Here is a 19,315-nt window from a genome sequence, read left to right as displayed (position 1 = left end):
GAAAACCAAGATGAAAACCGATAATGCTATATGCAGCACATCACTACATGTGTCTGAAGTGTCAGTTGTTTAAAAATTAAAAAAAAAAACAATCTGTTATGTTATCTGTTATTTTGAATCGTGCGGTTGCATTGCTGCTATCATTATGGTTTGATGCTGTTTTCATAAGATTTTTAAGATAAATCAGTGAAAAATGTTCGGAAAATCAAAGAAAATAGTGTCCGTGGCATATAAAGAAAAGCTTCTAGCGGAAATCGCTCACTACGAGAAACGCATAGAAGAAGCGTTGAATAAGCCAAAGTCAAATTGCTTTGCAGATGAAAGGTACTGTTTTCTTCAGTTATTTTTAGACCAGGCTCGAGGTTTTGTAAATATAGAAAACATTCTTTAATTGTTCTTTATGGTTCGTTGAGAACGCAATTTTGTGTTTGTTGACTCTACAATACTTTTGGGTTTGTAATGCTATAGACAAGATTAACGGATTTGCATTTAAACCCCCCCTCAATTATACAATAATAATACTAGGACTATGCCCCATAACTTCAAATCCTAATTAAGTATTGAACTTTTTTTTGCTTGTTTTGTGTCAGCGGCGAATCTAACTGGCCCGATGCGCCAAATCTTTAAAATACGCCTCTGGGTTCTCTTCTCCTCTCGCTCTCCTGGCTTTGAGTGTGGGCAGCTTCAGTACCTTTAGCCTTTCTTCATAAGGTAGGTGTACCAGCTTAAAAGGAATAAAGGAAGGAGGAAGAACTATTCTTTCAGTTTTGAATATATCAATTTCAATATTCTTTCAGCTTTGAAGAAGATGTGACCAACCCGTACGAGTTCAAGCTCCAACTGTCACATTATGAACTGAAGCAGCGGGAAGCCAGCTTGAGCGACCGAGCCAGCATGACTCTGGAACTGGCCAATTTGACTATCATGCAGTCCAAGGACAATGTTATGGTCACACCACCTGAAGTCAGGTACGTTGCTAATTGGTGACCAACCCGTACGAGTTCAAGCTCCCGCCGTCACGTTATAAGCTGAAGAAGCAGCGGGAAGCCAGCTTGAGCGACAGAGCTAGCATGATGCTGGAACTGGCCATGTTGACCATCATGCAGTCTAAGGTCACAGAATAAGTAATAGTATTATCATACAGAACGGCCACGCACCGCCCCGCCCCGACTCGCATTACCTCGTCCTGCGACACCAGATTGACGGCCGTTTGCCGACCGCTCAGTACTGTTTTTAAGCAACTTACTCACACTATGACTCATGCCGCGTGTACAGACGTGCCGTTCACACATAGGAACGCAAGTGATTTTTGATGTATAGCGTGTCCGCCCTGTGCTGAGGTCACACCACCAGATACATATGTCGTAATTTTTAAATGCTAAAAGAGATACTAAAATCATAGCTGTATTGCCACAAGCCACAATTTATCCAGATCCAAGGGCTCCAAGTGAATCTAATTTTATAGTAGGGAGTTTATGCAGGGTCCAATTCTAGTTATTTTTACCATGAGTTTAGAAAAAAAACGGCCAAGTGCGAGTCGGACTCGCGCACGAAGCGGAACCCTTCGAATTCGAGTAGTAAGGGCTTGGAACAAACTCCCGGAAGACGTAGTTTCAGCACAAAATGTGAACCAGTTTAAAAATAAATTAGACAAGCATAACACTACATCTAATACTCGTTCATGATAACTATATATCTTTACTGTTTACTGGATACAGGCCATATAAGTTGCCATAACTGCCTGCCTGCTTATGAAATAATAATAATAAAAATAAATATTTATTTTATTCTATTTTTAGTATTTGTTATTATAGCGGCAACAGAAATACATCATCTGTGAAAATTTCAACTGTCTAACTATCACGGTTCATGAGATACAGCCTGGTGACAGACGGACAGATAGACAGACAGACGGACAACGGAGTCTTAGTAATAGGGTCCCGTTTTACCCTTTGTGTATGGAGCCCTAAAACATATTTATTTCTTTTATTTCAGTACAAAAAAATTATAGGCACACCTATAGAGTGATGTATGAATTGTATGATGTTATATAATATTTATCTATAAGCTATTTTATCCTAAGTACGAGACTAGAGCAGTCATACTCCTCTTCTTTATGAGGGTCACAAAGACGGTTTTGCTTTGTAGCCCCGGGCCGCAAGATGAATTTGCTTAAAAGAGACGTTCGGATGGCAAGGATCACCTGGCGGGCCACCTAAATATGTAACGGTGCGTATAACGGAACGTTACACTACCAACTTTTGTATTATTCTTGGCACGTTACAAATCCTAAATTCGCCATTCAAATTCAAATCTTTCTTCGAATCCATGCTTCGAAGCTTTGAAGCCCGGCAGGTCGCAGGTTGAGTATCACTGGACTAAAGTATATCTTGCAATTCAATGTGCTCTACTGTGCTGCTGTGTGTACGCAAATACCACGATTTGTATTGAAATGAAACCAAGCGTGCTGACTTTTTCATACAAAATTTACGCATAATATAATTTTAAAATTACTTATCTGTGATAGGAAATATGTTCTTGCCTTTTGGTGTTCGCAATTTTTGGACTGTTGCAGTTAATTATCATGCAACGACAACGAAGCATTTTTTAAGTTTTCACGGATGTCCGGCTGCAACAACCGGCGGCGTGGACTGTAAAGAGCGACGGTCAACCTTGACGCTTGGTCGGGGTTCGGACACGCCAAGTAGATACATTTGCGTCTTCTATGGTATAGCCTATATCGGACAAAGCGATCAGTGTGTAACTATTTATTAATCTGTGTCAGTGTTTACCACTGGGGGTCGCTGTTGCTCTACGTCCGTAGGAAGTACCTTAGATAACCCTACACGTGATCCCCGGGTGGTGATAACAGAGCAACAAACTTGGCAACTGCACTGTCCTCCAGGACCTCGCAGTGCTTACTGGATACAAATCAATCACTCGATTACAATGCCAACAATGAAAAAAGCGAATTTGAAGAGTGCAAACCTCAATCTTTAGATTAGTATTTAATTTAAATCCAGTAACTGTAATGCCATACGATAAATAAATAAATAGTGTTTACCACTTTATTGACCTCTCCCTTGAGTAGGGAACTATGAAACCACCCATGAGGCTGACATGTTCACCTAGGTCCTAGTGTCCAAAGCCTCATTATAAACCAGATTTAAAATAAAAAAAAACAACGGGTTGCAACTCCGTGAGTGCCGGCAGAAGTAAAAACTTGAATATTGTATTTTACCACATAAATGATAGTACTTTTATACTGATAATTAAAGCAATTCGTGCAAAATTATTTCCTAACCTAACTAAAATAAGAAGTCTAAATTTAAATCTATGTTAAAAATACACTACCTCAATATTTTGTAGTAATTGCACTACTATAAAATTAAGTTAAGTACAAATGTAACTAGAGACTGATGACCCCACAGTCAAACTCATTATTGAGTTTTGCGGGGCTATGATTATTGTATGAATACTCTGTATTTTATTAAATAAATAAATAATAATAATAAACCATTCCAAAATATCAATCACTTCAGCAATTTTCATTTATTGCGCTATCGTACACAAACATAACAATTTATATTACATTAAAAATTTAACACTGAAGTGTTCTGAAGAACTATTACAATTATTTAACATTAAAAAGTTAATTCTCAGAAAAATCAACTTCCATCCATAATTTCGATCAGGTCACGTGTCCGTCTTACGAATTTTCAATCTGTCGGTCACGTGACCTGTCGCGATTTTAACATTTTTTCCCCATCACAAAAAGTGCACAGCGCCGCTAAAGAAGTTTTCACTTCAAAAAAAAACTGCTATTTATTAAAGGTCTCCTAAGAGGCCTAACATACACATGAGATTAAGATAAAGTTCACATAGTATTGTGGTTTTTCAGGAAACCAGTGCATGAGGATGGTGTTTGGCACAAGGTGGAAGCGAAGTGCAAGATTGATCTTGTCTCCTACACTATCACCTTCTACGCTCACAAGCCGGTCAGTATCAGTACATACAGGGAGTTTCGGGCCTTAAACATAAATATGCAAATGGGCATTAAACATAAATCTGCCATTAAACATTTCGTATGTATCAATGTCCACAGTACCGCAAATTCGCGCCGACCCGCTATAGGAACGTAGCAGTAACTCTGGCGAAGCCGGCTCATCAAAAAGAGCTAGCACAGAGTATACTACCCAAGCTGCAGCTACCCAACCTTGCTCTGCAGGTTAGTATACTACCATAGAGTAACTTATACTAGAGCGGTACTGTCATAGTAAATTTTGTAACCCCAGTAAATTCACTGCCATCTGTCGACACACTTTAAAACTAAAAATAAATATTTATAAAAATACGATAAATATGGATAAATGTTTTTTTTTATTTGCATTAATTATTTTTATGATTTTGACCCATGTTCTTTCACTGGTATGCGTTAAAATTATAAATAACAAACGAAACAGTCAACGCCCTCTATACGAGTGTAGGCCAAAACTAGTGGCGCCATCTGATCGAAAATCAAATTTTCGTGATTTTCGAGGGACGTTTTTTCCTTAGACTGTATCCATCTATTACGGAGTTATATCTATCTTTGATACTACCATACCTGGTGCTATCGTGGTGCAGCAACCCGCTATACGACTCATACATCAGTTTTCTTACCAAAACGCGCCTTATTTCGTAGTCGACATCTAGCGTCAAGTAGCGGAATTATCAGTACTGCTACTCGAAAATAGATGTCGCGGCAAACAAAAAGTCTAATACGATTTTCAGCTAATATTATAACCAGAGCATAGAGTAACTTATTTAGAGCGGTACTGTCATAGTAAAATTTGTAACCCCAGCAAATTCACTGCCATCTGTCGACACACTTTAAAACTAAAAATTAAGATTTATAAAAATACGATAAAATGTATTTAAATATAGATAAATGATTTTTTTTATTTGCATTAATTATTTTTATGATTTTGACCCATGTTCTTTCACTGATATGCGTTAAAATTGTTAAATAACAAACGAAACCGTCAACGCCATTTATACGACAGTAGGCCAAAACTAGTAGCGCCCTCTGAACGAGAATCAAATTTTCTTGATTTTCGAGGCACGTTTTTTCCTTAGACTGTATCCATCTATTACGGAGTTATATCTATCTTTGAACCAGAGTAACGGTAGGAGTTGAGAATAGAGTTCCGGTTACTCTGGTTGTAATATTAGCTAAAAATAGTATTAGACTTTTTGTTTGCCGCGACATCTATTGTCGAGTAGCAGTACTGAGAGTTCCGCTACTTGACGCTAGGGGGCTACGAAATAAGGCGCGAAAATTGATGTATGGAGTTACCACTATTCTTTACTTATATTTCTCTATGCTACTACCAAAGATAGATATAACTCCGTAATAGATGGATACAGTCTAAGGAAAAAACGTGCCTCGAAAATCAAGAAAATTTGATTCTCGTTCAGAGGGCGCTACTAGCTTTGGCCAACTGTCGTATAGATGGCGTTGTCGGTTTCGTTTGTTATTTAACAACTTTAACGCATATCAGTGAAAGAACATGGGTCAAAATCATAAAAATAATTAATGCAAATAAAAAAAAACATTTATCCATATTTAAATACATTTTATCGTATTTTTAAAAATATTTATTTTTAGTTTTAAAGTGTGTCGATAGATGGCAGTGAATTTACTGTGGTTACAAAATTTACTATGACAGTACCGCTCTAGTATAAGTTACTCTATGCTACTACGCTAGGAAGTAATCACTACATAGTATAAAACAAAGTCGCTTCCTGCTGTCTGGATGGATGTCTGTCCCTATGTATGCTTAGATCTTTAAAACTAAGCAACGGATTTTGATGCGGTTTTTTTTAAATAGATATATGTAGTGATTCAAGAGGAAGGTTATATGTATCAGCATTGCACTCGTGCAAAGCCGGGGCGGGTTGCTAGTAGATTCATATTAAACTAACACGGGATTAATCGCGTAAAAACTTACGTTTATTAATGGCCTGACGTTTCGAACGTGACGTTACGTTCGTGGTCACAGGCAGACTGGCGAGGAATTGTATCAACATCTTGCCGCGCGGGTTTTGCGAACTACCCGCACTTGATCTTGACATAGAGTAACTTATACTAGAGCGGTACTGTCATAGTAAATTTTGTAACCACAGTAAATTCACTGCCATCTGTCGATACACTTTAAAACTATAAATTAAGATTTATAAAAATACGATAAAATGTATTAGATATGGATAAATGATTTTTTTTATTTGCATTAATTATTTTTATGATTTTGACCCATGTTCTTTCAGTGATATGCGTTAAAATTGTTAAATTACAAACGAAACCGTCAACGCCATCTATACGACAGTAGGCCAAAGCTAGTAGCGCCCTCTGAACGAGAATCAAATTTTCTTGATTTTCGAGGCACGTTTTTTCCTTAGACTGTATCCATCTATTACGGAGTTATATCTTTCTTTGATCTTGATTATTAACTGGTACGCTAGGGTTGTCACTTTGCCTACACACAACACTCACGACATCCGATGGTATGTGATGTTTTTTCCCCTTTACATTTGCTAATCACTGGATTCCACGAAATTATGAGTGAAAATCGTGTTTTTAAATCAATATATAAAATAGATTTTTTGGCATATAGCGTATAGGTGGTTAGAAATATTTTGTGGGGAAACCAAGCTAATCCCAATACGAACTACTACGCTAGGAAGTAGATTAAAAACCGGCCAAGTGCGAGTCGGACTCGCGCACCGAGGGTTCCGTACTTTTTAGTATTTGTTGTTATAGCGGCAACAAAAATACATCATCTGTGAAAATTTCAACTGTCTAGCTATCACGGATCATGAGATACAGCCTGGTGACAGACGGACAGCGAAATCTTAGTATTAAGGTTTTACCCTGTGGGTACAGAACCCTAAAAATGAATGGTTGAAATACTAAACTAAAACTAAAACATTGTATCATAGAGTAACTTATATAGAGCGGTACTGTCATAGTAAATTTTGTAACCCCAGTAAATTCACTGCCATCTGTCGACACACTTTAAAACTAAAAATAAATATTTTTAAAAATACGATAAAATGTATTTAGATATGGATAAATGTTTTTTTTTTATTTGCATTAATTATTTTTATGATTTTGACCCATGTTCTTTCACTGATATGCGTTAAAATTGTTAAATAACAAACGAAACCGTCAACGCCATCTATACGACAGTAAGCCAAAGCTAGTAGCGCCCTCTGAACGAGAATCAAATTTTCTTGATTTTCGAGGCACGTTTTTTCCTTAGACTGTATACATCTATTGTATTATGTTTGCAGGTGTTACAGAGTTACGCTACAGCGTTCCGTTCCCGCCGCACCACGATGCTGGAACTTGCCGAGACATACGCCGACAAATTGAAGATGGAGGCCATGGTAACCTATCCTTAAACAGAAGTTCCTTATTGACAGATCAGTGCTTGCCAGTGAACTAAGTGAAGTGTGTAAAAATAATAGTGATTTTTCCTCCCGCCCGCCGCCTCTTAAGAGGCCGGTGTCGATTTTAGTCGCAAAAATGTAAAATTGATAGATTTAGTCGGTGAAATTGTACACCTTTTGTTACCTAATTGAAATAACAAGTACTGGTTTCTATTAGCGCATCTTCTTATCTTACTTTTTATCAGATCAATTTGTTGAAAACAGACTCACTAAATTAGTAATGTTTGCTTTTCTGATGGACGTTTAGGTAAACGCGCGTAAAGCACTGATTTTGTCGCTCTTATTTGTAAACTTCGTAAATTTTGGACGGCTAAACATGGTAATTTTGTATTACACATATCCTGTACTTGACGTTTATCAGACTACATTTTTATTATTATGACTTTGAAGTAGTGTAAATGAAAGTTAGCAGAAATCAATTTTCTCCAGAAATTACTTCAAAACAAGTGACAATTTCTCTGAAAATCGACTTAATTTCAACATAATTTTGATACTTAAACAATCTACAACATTTGTTGAAACTATTCTTATACATCAATTTGTATAATATACCACCATAAATTTTTGATTATTTTTTAAAAACTGTCCCTTCTTTTCATATATTACCGGTGACGCACGCTTGCGACCTCATTATTAAAAGGCAAGATGAGAAGACGTGCTAATAGAAACTAATACTTGTTATTTAGATATTACGTAACAAAACGTGTATAATTTCAACGACTAAATCTATCAATTTAAAAATTTTGGTCCAAAATCGACTACGGCCTCTTAATATTCTACTAAAAGACATTCAAACGTATCAACCAATTTACAAATACATTAAATATTGTATTAAAACTTTAATAGTAACGCAGTGTAATAAAAATAAAGACTGCTTAAAGGTCCAGTAACCAGGCCATAAAATCCAAAAAAAATAAAAAAAATTAATAGTACATTATTGTCGAGGCTCGGAAGTAGCTACTTGCTGGCTGAGGATTCGTTTTAAACGGACGACCTTGGGAGTCCGTTTAATTGAATCCGAAGCCAGCAAGTAAGTAGCCTTCCAGCCGAGTCATATATAGTGCTTTTCTCAATTCCTGCGAGGAAAGCGCGATATGTAGAACGGCATGGCGCGCAACTGTTCATAAAAGTGTAGAGCAATACGAGCAGCAGCGCTTAGAAGACTTGGATGCTAAGCGCCATCTCCGTAAGACGCGCCCGAAGCCTTCGTACACCTACACCTACAATTCAGCCGGCCAGCTCCATTGCGTACCATGCAATCGCATCTTCAAAACCAAGTTTGGCTTCGCAAGCCACATTAGAGCGTTCCATGCGTCCCATTAAAAACGGTTGGAGTCGCCGTCGTCGGACACGGCGAGGAGGACATTATTATTATTATTTTCTCAAAAATGGCGCAATAAATACAAATATAATAGAAATATTTTACAGAAGCAACATTCTTATGTATATATTTTCACAGAAAAAGTAAAAAGATTTGCTTCTTTTTATTTTATTTTATTAAAAATAGAACTGTATTTTTCTGCTGAAAATACGCCAACCTATTTGAGACACCTAAATAGTAGCGGTACCAACATTATAATAATAAGTACTGATCATCTGTTTGGCAGTTTAATGGACCTATGCCTTCATTTGATATGGCCACTTCAACTTTTAAAAAGTTTGGAACTCTACAAATAATGGAATTTGTATGCAACATTGCAGTCCCGAAATCGAGACTGCAATGTTTTTAACTTTTTAATTTTTTGACTGACCATAAACTACGCACTTCGCGTCCTAAGACTTCGCTGTCCGTCTGTCCGTCTGTCACCAGGCTGTATCTCGTGATCTGTGATAGCTAGACAGCTGAAATTTTCACAGATGATATATTTCGGTTGCCGCTATAACAATAAATACTAAAAACAGAATAATAAGGCTCGGCATATATGTATAAAAACTACTAAATTGACCTACTTTTATATTATACACATAGATTCAAGATTAGATCCTAAGTATGCATGTAATATTGGTATGCCCCCACGGGGTCCATGTGGAACTACCAAGAATTTGTAATACCTATAAAACCATGGTTGCAATAAATAAATATGAAATATGAAGGCACCTGTAACAATACAGGCGAGAGTTAGCTCTCTGTAACAGTTTTACAGTTATAAAACACTAGTAGGTCGGTATTATTATTATGCTTGATCAATTTTTAGGTTTCCGTACCTCGAAAGGAAAAAACGGAACCCTTATAGGATCACTCGTGCGTCTGTCTGTCTGTCCGTCTGTCAGCCTATTTTCTCCGAAACTACTGGACCGATTAAGTTGATAGAAAATCTATTAGAATTGTGCAGTCAAGCGTGAGTCGGACTTAATTACTTAGTCATTCACGTTTCACATAAAAAAATACATTGTTAAAAATTGTGTAATGTACGGAACCCTTGGAACGCGAGTCCGACTCGCACTAGGCCGGCTTTTAGGGTTCCGTACCCAAAGGGTAAAAACGGGACCCTATTATTAAGACTCCGCTGTCCGTCTGTCCGTCTGTCTGTCGGTCACCAGGCTGTATCTCATGATCCGTGATAGTGTTGCCGCTATAACAACAAATACTAAAAAGTATGGAACCCTCGGTGCGCGAGTTCGACTCGCACTTGGCCGGTTTTTTTAACTTTAGAATGATTCTTAAACATATCGAATGATATTATATCCTTTCTCAATTTTTTTTATCAAGTATTTCATACTAAAATTTCAAATATATATTCCACAGCCGGAAGGTGGGTACCGCGTTCGATTTCTGGACCTGCTGCAAGTGGACTGGACCTTAGAGAACCTCTGGTCCCCCATCGTGCCCTTCTTCCATCGCATGAAGTTCGAACTGGAGTACATGCGTATGTATATTTTTTACAAGCTTTTCATTAACTTGCACTTTACCTTGTAACTATGTTTGTACGGGTCAAATCTTGCAACTTAAATTTGACCAAAGATAGATATAACTCCGTAATAGATGGATACAGTCTAAGGCAAAAACGTGCCTCGAAAATCGAGAAAATTTGATTCTCGATCAGATGGCGCCACTACCTTTGGCCTACTCTCGTATAGATGGCGTTGACGGTTTCGTTTGTTATTTAACCATTTTGACGCATATCATGATATCAGTGAAAGAACATGGGTCAAAATCATATAAAAATAATTAATGCAAATATTGCAAATAAAAAAAATCATTTATCCATATATAAATACATTTTTTTAATATTATTATTTTTAGTTTTAATCGTGTGTCGATAGATGGCAGTGAATTTACTGTAGCTACAAAATTTACTATGATAGTACCGCCACAGATTATATAATACTATACTGTACCGCTCTATCCTATTATACACGCACTATTATTACATAAGCTATGTATCATAAATTCAATATACGCGATATAATCCGTTTACATAATTTTATTTCTATTATTTTAATTTAACATCTTGTCTGGCAAAATAAACAATAATAAACGAAATAAATATTATATAAAAAGGAGAAATCCAGCCCCGGGCACTGGAGGTCTTGGTCATTTTTAGGGTTTCCTTACCTCAAAAGAAAAAAAAACGGAACCCTTATAGGATCACTCGTGCGTCTGTCTGTTTGTCTGTCCGTCTGTCACAGCCTATTTTCTCCGAAACTACTGGACCAATTAAGTTGAAATTTGGTATACATATGTAAGTTTGTGACCCAAAGATGGACATGTAACGTAAACAAATAAAATTTAAACATGGGGACCACATTTGGGGGGTAAATGAGAAAATTAAACTTTTTTCAAACTATATCGAGTTACATATCAAATAAAAGAGCTCATTGTGAGAAACTCAAATATCAATTTTTTATCATTTTAGGATAAACAGTTTAGAAGTTATTCAAGAAAATATACAAAAAATGACAATTCCCCCCCCTTTATCTCCGAAACGAATGGGTCTAAAATTTTGAAAAAAATACACAAAATAGTTCTTTACCTATAGGTCACAGGAAAACCTATTAGAAATGTGTAGTCAAGCGTGAGTCCGACTTAATTATTTAGTTTTTGATCCGACCCCTACGGGTTTTTTAAAACCCTACCACTACGTGGTCACTAACATTTCACATAAAACATACATTGTTTAAATTGTGTAATGTACGGAACCCTTGGAACGCGAGTCCGACTCGCACTTGGCCGGTTGTTTCCTTTGTATATGATATTTATTTCATTTATAGTTTAAATAGTAGCAAAAAGGATATAATAAGATAGAGAGCGGTACTGTCATAGTAAATTTTGTAACCCCAGTAAATTCACTGCCATCTATCGACACACCTTAACACTAAAAATAAATATTTATAAAATTACGATAAAATGTATTTAAATATGGATAAATGATTTTTTTTATTTGCATTAATTATTTTTATGATTTTGACCCATGTTCTTTCACTGATATGCGTTAAAATGGTTAGATAACAAACGAAACCGTCAACGCCCTCTATACGAGAGTAGGCCAAAGGTACTGGCGCCATCTGATCGAGAGTCAAATTGTTGTGATTTTCGAGGCACGTTTTTTCCTTAGACCATAGAGTAACTTATACTAGAGCGGTACTGTCATAGTAAATTTTGTAACCCCAGTAAATTCACTGCCATCTGTCGACACATTTTAAAACTAAAAATAAATATTTATAAAAATACGATAAAATGCATTTAAATATGGATAAATGATTTTTTTTATTTGCATTAATTATTTTTATGATTTTGACCTATGTTCTTTCACTGATATGCGTTAAAATTATAAATAACAAACGAAACCGTCAACGCCCTCTATACGAGTGTAGGCCAAAACTAGTGGCGCCCTCTGATCGAGAATCAAATTTTCGTGATTTTCGAGGCACGTTTTTTCCTTAGACTGTATCCATCTATTACGGAGTTATATCTATCTTTGCTTAGACTGTATCCATCTACTACGGAGTTATATCTATCTTTGATAGTAGTGTGACTACTTGTAAAATCACAAATTTAAATATTTCCATAAGAAAGTAATTAAATTTGTTCTTAGAGTAAACAATAATAAACAAATTCTTGAAATAAAACTATGAAAACGGATTATATCGCGTATATTGAATTTATAATACATCCCGACGTTTCGAACCCTTTACAGTGTTCGTGGTCAACGGGTGTTACCCCGGGGGTTTTATTTCATGAGTAACTATCGCGGTAACCGAAGACAATATTAAACAAATTCTTATTCTTTACTTCTACAGCAAAAGACTACATCGGCCGCATTGGCAAGCTCTACAAGCAATTCAAGGACCCCTCATTAGAGACCTCGGACCGGACCTCCATACTGTCCAAGATCTTCGACATCTGCCTGCAAGCTGCTGGACCAGCCAGGGAGATGCAGGAGACCTTTGAATCAGACCCCGAGACCGCTGGTGTGTACATCATTCCTTCCTTTTTGACCTTAAAGCATTGAGCAGTTCAAATATTACGTTCTTCTTAGGGTTCCGTACCCAAAGGGTAAAAAGCCCGTCTGTCTGTCACCAGGCTGTATCTCATGAACCGTGATAGCTAGACAGTTGAAATATTTATAGATGATGTATTTCTGTTGCCGCTATAGTAACAATTACTAAAAACAGAATAATATGAATATTTAAGTGGGGCTCCCATACAACAAACATGTTTTTTTTTTGCCTTTTTTTCGTAATGGTACATAACCCGTCGTGCGCGAGTCGCACATGGCCGGTTTTTGTAACACTTTGGTGGCAAATCAAATCAGCATACAATCCGCTGGATGGTAAGCGGCTTATCTTTGTTTCCTGATAATTCCACGGGTGCCACATGCGCGTTGCTGACTCTATTTACTTTCTAAACGAACAGACATTCGACAATACATTATGAAGTGCTTAACAAAGTGGCTTTAAACGTAAGGGAACTGCAAGCGTCTATAGGCTACGGCATAGAGAAATAGAGTTAGACCAAGTAAAGTCTGCATCGATTTTGATAGCATACGCAGTGCAAATGTTGTACAAATAACATTCCACTAGTCTATTTCAACGTTTGACGTTTAAAATAACACTTGCACTGCGTGTGTTATCAATTGTTGCAGACTTATCTTGGTCTGACTCTAAGTAAGTTACCAAAACGACTATTATTTTCGTAGTCGACATCTAGCGTCAAGTAGCGGAATTATCAGTACTGCTACTCGACAGTAGATGTCGCGCCGAACGGAAAGTCTAATGCTCAACAATTTTCAGCTAATAATAACCGGTTTAACCGGAACTCTATTTTAAACTCCTTTGTAAATTGTTGAGCAATACACTTTTCGTCAGTCGCGACACACGTGACATCTAGTGTCGCGTAGCAGTACTGATAATTCCGCTACTTGACGCTAGATGTCGACTACAAAAATAATAGTCGTTTTGGTAACAAAACCGATGTATGGGGTGAGCACTCTATGTCTACTTATTTCTCTATGGCTACGGTAACCGCTTGTTGTATGCTTACCACCAACGTCACCGATTAACGAACCTCCACTTAGGGCTTAACCTTAACATCAAATGGATGTGTTTCTCCTTTAACGAAGCGCTGGTGACCTAGCGGTAAGAGCGTGCGACTTACAATCCGGAGGTCACGGGTTCAAACCTCGCCTCGTACCAATGAGTTTTTGGAACTTATGTACGAAATATTATTTGATATTTACCAGTCGCTTTTAGGTGAAGGAAAACATCGCGAGGAAACCGGACTAATCCCAATAAGGCCTAGTTTGCCCTCTAGGTTAAAAGGTCAGATGGCAGTCGCTTTCGTAAAAACTAGTGCCTACGCCAATTCTTGGGATTAGTTGCCAAGCGGACCTCAGGCTCCAATGAGCCGTAGCAAAATTGTCTGTTTATTCTTTTCGTTTTCATTCGTATGAAAGTAAAAACATTTTTTTTATTCCCCAGGGCGCCTCCACGAGCGTCGGACAACAATCGATCAAGAACCGGAAGTGCCTAACGTGGAACAATCGCCGAAAAAGCCTTCTGGCAAAGAGAATAAGCCCCAAAATCGAAAAACAGACATGGCTCCACCTAAAACCATACCTAAGAAAGCTAAGAAGAGTAAACCTAATCAGGAAAATACGGATGAGAGTCGGAAAAGCGTTAAAAGATCTATTGAGAGTAATAATAGAAATGATGCTAAAAAATCAAGAACTGATGGTGATAATAAAAAAAGTAAAGCTGGATTAAAAGGAGGTAGTACTATTCAAGATAAGGAGGAAACAGGAGCTGGTGTTTACAAAGTTCAAAAAATAAATGACAAACAAGAACTCAATACGGAGAAAGACGTCGGTTCGGAAATTAATGGACAGAAAAAGAGTTGTGGTAAAACGACGACGAAAACTGTAAAAGAAACTGCCAAAGGTACAGTTGATCCTGTCAGTAATGCCGCGAAAAAGGCAGATGGCAAAATTATTAAATCTAAAATATTAAGTAACGCCGAAGTTCGTAGTAAAAATACCAACAAGAATGAAGATGGATATAAGAATAGCAGTGAGGCTAGTTCAAAAGTTACGAAGAAAAGAGTCGAGAAAAATAATGCAAACAAAGTTAATTCTAAAGATACGAATACAGAAGGTGACGCTGGAAGATCTAAAAAGGAAACTGAAAACACGGCAAAGATTCAACCTACTGTTAAAAATACTGTCAAGTCTAAAGATAAGAATAAGGAAAACAATACTGTAAGATCTACAAATTCAGAAACTACAACAAATACTAAGAACGACAAGAAAGTGGGCAGTTCCAAAAAGGATGATGCAAATATTGGGAGTTCAAAACGCGTAGGAACGAAAACAACTGAAAATGCTGAAGGTGTTACTTCGAAAGTGAAAAATACTGTAAGTGATGTTGGTATTTCCAAAAGGGCTACATATACCAAGGTCGATAATACAGAGGAAAATGTAACTAATAAGAAAAGGGTTAATGAAACGGAAACGGTTAGTAGGGCAAGTTCTAAATCAGCGGCATCGGGAAAAAATAAACCCGCTTCAAGAAACATCAAAGATATTGAACAAAATGGAGTTTCCAAAAAGGATATTAATAATGATGAAAAAGATACAAATTTAGAGGGTGCCGTAGGGAAGGCTGCAGACAAAACTACAAGCAATGTCATTAAAAAACCTAAAGACAACATGACAAAGCCAAAAGATGTAAAAAAAAGTGAGGTCAATAATAAACTTGTTACGAAAGGAAATAATGTCAAAAATACAAAATCTGGTGAAGTATCTGAAAACAGCAAAGTTGTTAAAGAAAAGCAAAGGGAAAGTGCTAAAATTACTACTAAAGGTAATACAGACAAAGTAAAGGCTCAAGTAGAAGGGAAAAGAAAAGTTAACCCTAAAAGTACTGAACAGAAATCTGGTAATGATGATAATAAAACAACAGTTGATAAAACATTTACACAAACAGTTACAAATGATGAACAATCAGAGAAAACTGGTGACGTACTAGCAAAGAAAAGAGAAACTACAGAACAAGTAACTAAGAACATAGAAAATAACAATGTACAGCCTAATAAATCTACAACCAATACAGAGAAATATAATGAAACCGTAAATACAAGAATTTTAAAAGAAAAAACTAATAGCGATGAAAACTTAGAAAAAGCTGTTGGAAAGAACAAAATTACTCAAAATAAAACAAATCAGAAAACAAATAACGTGCTTAATGTGACTATCAGTAAATCCAAAATCATACCTTTATCAAAAATACCAGCAGAAAAACAGATAAAAATCGCAGATAAGTTAAAAACGAAGATACCAATGCTGAAAAATAAAATGACGTTTTCTTCACTGAGTAACAAACTAGGAATGAACAATGCAGGGAAAAATAGTAACGGAGTGGGAAGGCCTAAGATTCCACAGAAGAGTTTGCACGTTTTCAAGAAATCCGCTAAGAATCCGCCTACTAGATTTAGCCCACGTAAGTACCTATAAATTATGGTAAAATTAAAAAATCGTATCTCTTTCGAGGCTAGTATAGTCCGCATTACCTTGTCTGTATTTGCCTAATTAATTTCTTTTTCACGTCACCTATTCGAAAAAGGGCTTATTCTTCCCCGCTAGAAGGGATCAAAGTGGCACTTTTCTTCCCTGCTAGGAGGGATCAAAGTGGCACTTTTCTGTTCTAGGACACGATTTTTTTTCTTTTTTGCATACTTATTATTTAGGTAATTAATATTTTAGAACATAATAATTTCCTCATAGGTGATGTGAAAAACAGTATGTGTCACATGGTAGCAAAATTATTTCCATCTTGGGCGTTATCACTTGAATCCCTCACTACGCTCTAGATTCTGTTAGAATCCCTCGCTACGCTCAGGATTCAATTATACAATCCTTCGCTTCGATCAGGATTAAATGTACGCCCTCGCCGTAAATATGTCATTTTGCTCCCTTGTGACACAATCTACAATTACAATGCATATGGTCATAGAGAAATATAAGTAAAGAAATAGTGGTAGCTTTTCGCGCTTTATTTCGTAGTCGACATCTAGCGTCAAGTAGCGGAACTCTCAGTACTGCTACTCGACAATAGATGTCGCGGCAAACAAAAAGTCTAATGCTCAACGATTTTCAGCTAATATTATAACCAGAGTAACCGTAGGAGTTGAAAATAAAGATCCAGTTACTCCGGTTATAATATTAGCTGATAGAATACTATTCCAATTTTTACTAGATGTCACTTGTGTCGCGACTGACGAAGTGTATTGCTCAACAATTTACAACTAATATTATAAGCAATAGAAGTTGAAAATAGAGTTCCGGTTAATCCAGTTATAATATTAGCTAAAATTCGTTGAGCATTAGACTTTCCGTTCGTCGCGACATCTATTGTCGAGTAGCACTACTGATAATTCCGCTACTTGACGCTAGATGTCATCGTATTTTTAAGCCAGTCAATGTTGGGCAGACTTCCGGTTCGAGCGCCATCTTGATAGTTAGCATCGTGATTAATTACTTTGTTTTTTGCTCATTAATATTGTTTAAAGTGTAATATCGATAGCTTATTATACAGTAAACTAATGTGGTAGTGTGCAGTAAATGGAGAATTAATTTTGAAGCGCGTTTAACCACCATCTTGGAGTCAACGGCCGGTAGTCCACGTGCTTCTTGTAAAGTCTAGCTATCGATTTACAAGAGCTAACAAATCACCGTACACTGTCTTGTACAACCGTACAATTTTTGTCGTTTTTAAACCTCTTAATACCTTGATACTGGCGAAATACTCCCACTGGGCTGAAGCCATAATTTTAAAAGAAGAAGAAGAAGAAATGTTGGGCAATTGAGCAGGATAGGCAATGTTGAGAAATTTGACCGTATTTACTACTTAGGTAGTTACCACCCGTTAAGTATTAAATAGCATCGTTATTACCACTATATTCAATCATATTCACAGTTCTAATTTTTTTTTAGGAAAACCGCCAACATTCAAGCCGTCATCCAAAGAGTTTACGAACAAGTAAAGAAGAATTCAGAGACAAGCTAATCGGTCAATATTACAAGCATCAATTACAATAGGGCATGGAGACTATATAAAGGAGCCAAATCTCTATGTATGAAAAGTGTCCATCAAAAAACAGTAATTAGGCGGCGCCACCATACACCAAAATACTACCAAAAACAACCTACGTAATTTGGTCGGGTTATTTGTTGCCTTATGGTTCATGTTATACTCATGCCCCAGAGCCTAACTAGCGCCACCGGAGAGATTAGGAACTATTATTTAAAGCTGAAAGCGGTCACTTTTGCAAAAATTCTGCCATAAGAGATTGGCATCCTTTCTATACCATCCATAAATAGGGTATTTGACTACTAGTCAAATCAGTTTCTTTTTTCGAACTGTCAAAACGATTTTGCTACTATGGAATTTATATGAAACACTAGCATGTGACGTCACAATCAAATTACCTACTATTTAAAAAAAATATACGGGTTTTAAAATAGAAATTGTGTCTAAAAATAACTGCTGTCTACGTTTCTCTATTAATCTTCTGGTGCTTCATTTCATGCGTGGCAAAGATAGATATAACTCCGTAATAGATGGATACAGTCTAAGGAAAAAACGTGCCTCGAAAATCAAGAAAATTTGATTCTCGTTCAGAGGGCGCTACTAGCTTTGGCCAACTGTCGTATAGATGGCGTTGACGGTTCCGTTTGTTATTTAACAATTTTAACGTATATCAGTGAAAGAACATGGGTCAAAATCATAAAAATAATTAATGCAAATAAAAAAAATCATTTATCCATATCTAAATACATTTTATCGTATTTTTAAAAATATTTATTTTTAGTTTTAAAGTGTGTCGACAGATGGCAGTGAATTTACTGGGGTTACAAAATTTACTATGACAGTAACGCTCTAGTATCAGTTACTCTATGATCCGATTGATTAGATAGAAATTGTGTTTAAAAATAACTGATCTATGAAATAAAACTATGAAAACGGATTATATCGCGTATATTGAATTTATAATACATCCCGACGTTTCGAACTCGAACTCGAAAACTTCGAAGAGTTCGAAACGTCGGGATGTATTATAAATTCAATATACGCGATATAATCCGTTTTCATAGTTTTATTTCATGAGTAACTATCGCGGTAACCGAAGACAATATTAATAACTGATCTATGTTATTCTAATAATTATCTCGTGCTTTGTTTCATGCATGATGTGAAATAATTTATTTTAAATACAGTGTAATACCCTATTGTGTTGCTCAATATGACCTACGTAGATACCATAGAGAAATAAGTAAGAATAGAGTGCTAACTCCATACATCTGTTTTCTTACCAAAACGCGGG

At 36.5% G+C, this 19,315-nt stretch overlaps 1 protein-coding gene across 1 annotated transcript; it reads left to right on the top strand.

Annotated features, from left to right (window-relative positions):
* The first annotated feature begins 131 nt into the window (after positions 1-131).
* Positions 132-19,006, top strand: LOC134751973 (remodeling and spacing factor 1-like). The gene is made up of 9 exons (XM_063687497.1): positions 132-324; positions 798-968; positions 3,902-3,998; positions 4,106-4,228; positions 7,336-7,431; positions 10,241-10,361; positions 12,736-12,906; positions 14,416-16,431; positions 17,925-19,006. Exons 1-9 carry the CDS (start codon positions 194-196, stop codon positions 17,972-17,974), a joined length of 2,976 nt encoding a protein of 991 aa, XP_063543567.1. The 5' UTR covers positions 132-193; the 3' UTR covers positions 17,975-19,006.
* The last annotated feature ends 309 nt before the right edge of the window (positions 19,007-19,315 follow it).

The sequence above is a fragment of the Cydia strobilella genome, chromosome 24, assembly GCF_947568885.1.
Source record: "Cydia strobilella chromosome 24, ilCydStro3.1, whole genome shotgun sequence".
NCBI lineage: Eukaryota > Metazoa > Arthropoda > Insecta > Lepidoptera > Tortricidae > Cydia > Cydia strobilella.
This window is presented reverse-complemented; position numbering and strand designations above follow the sequence as displayed.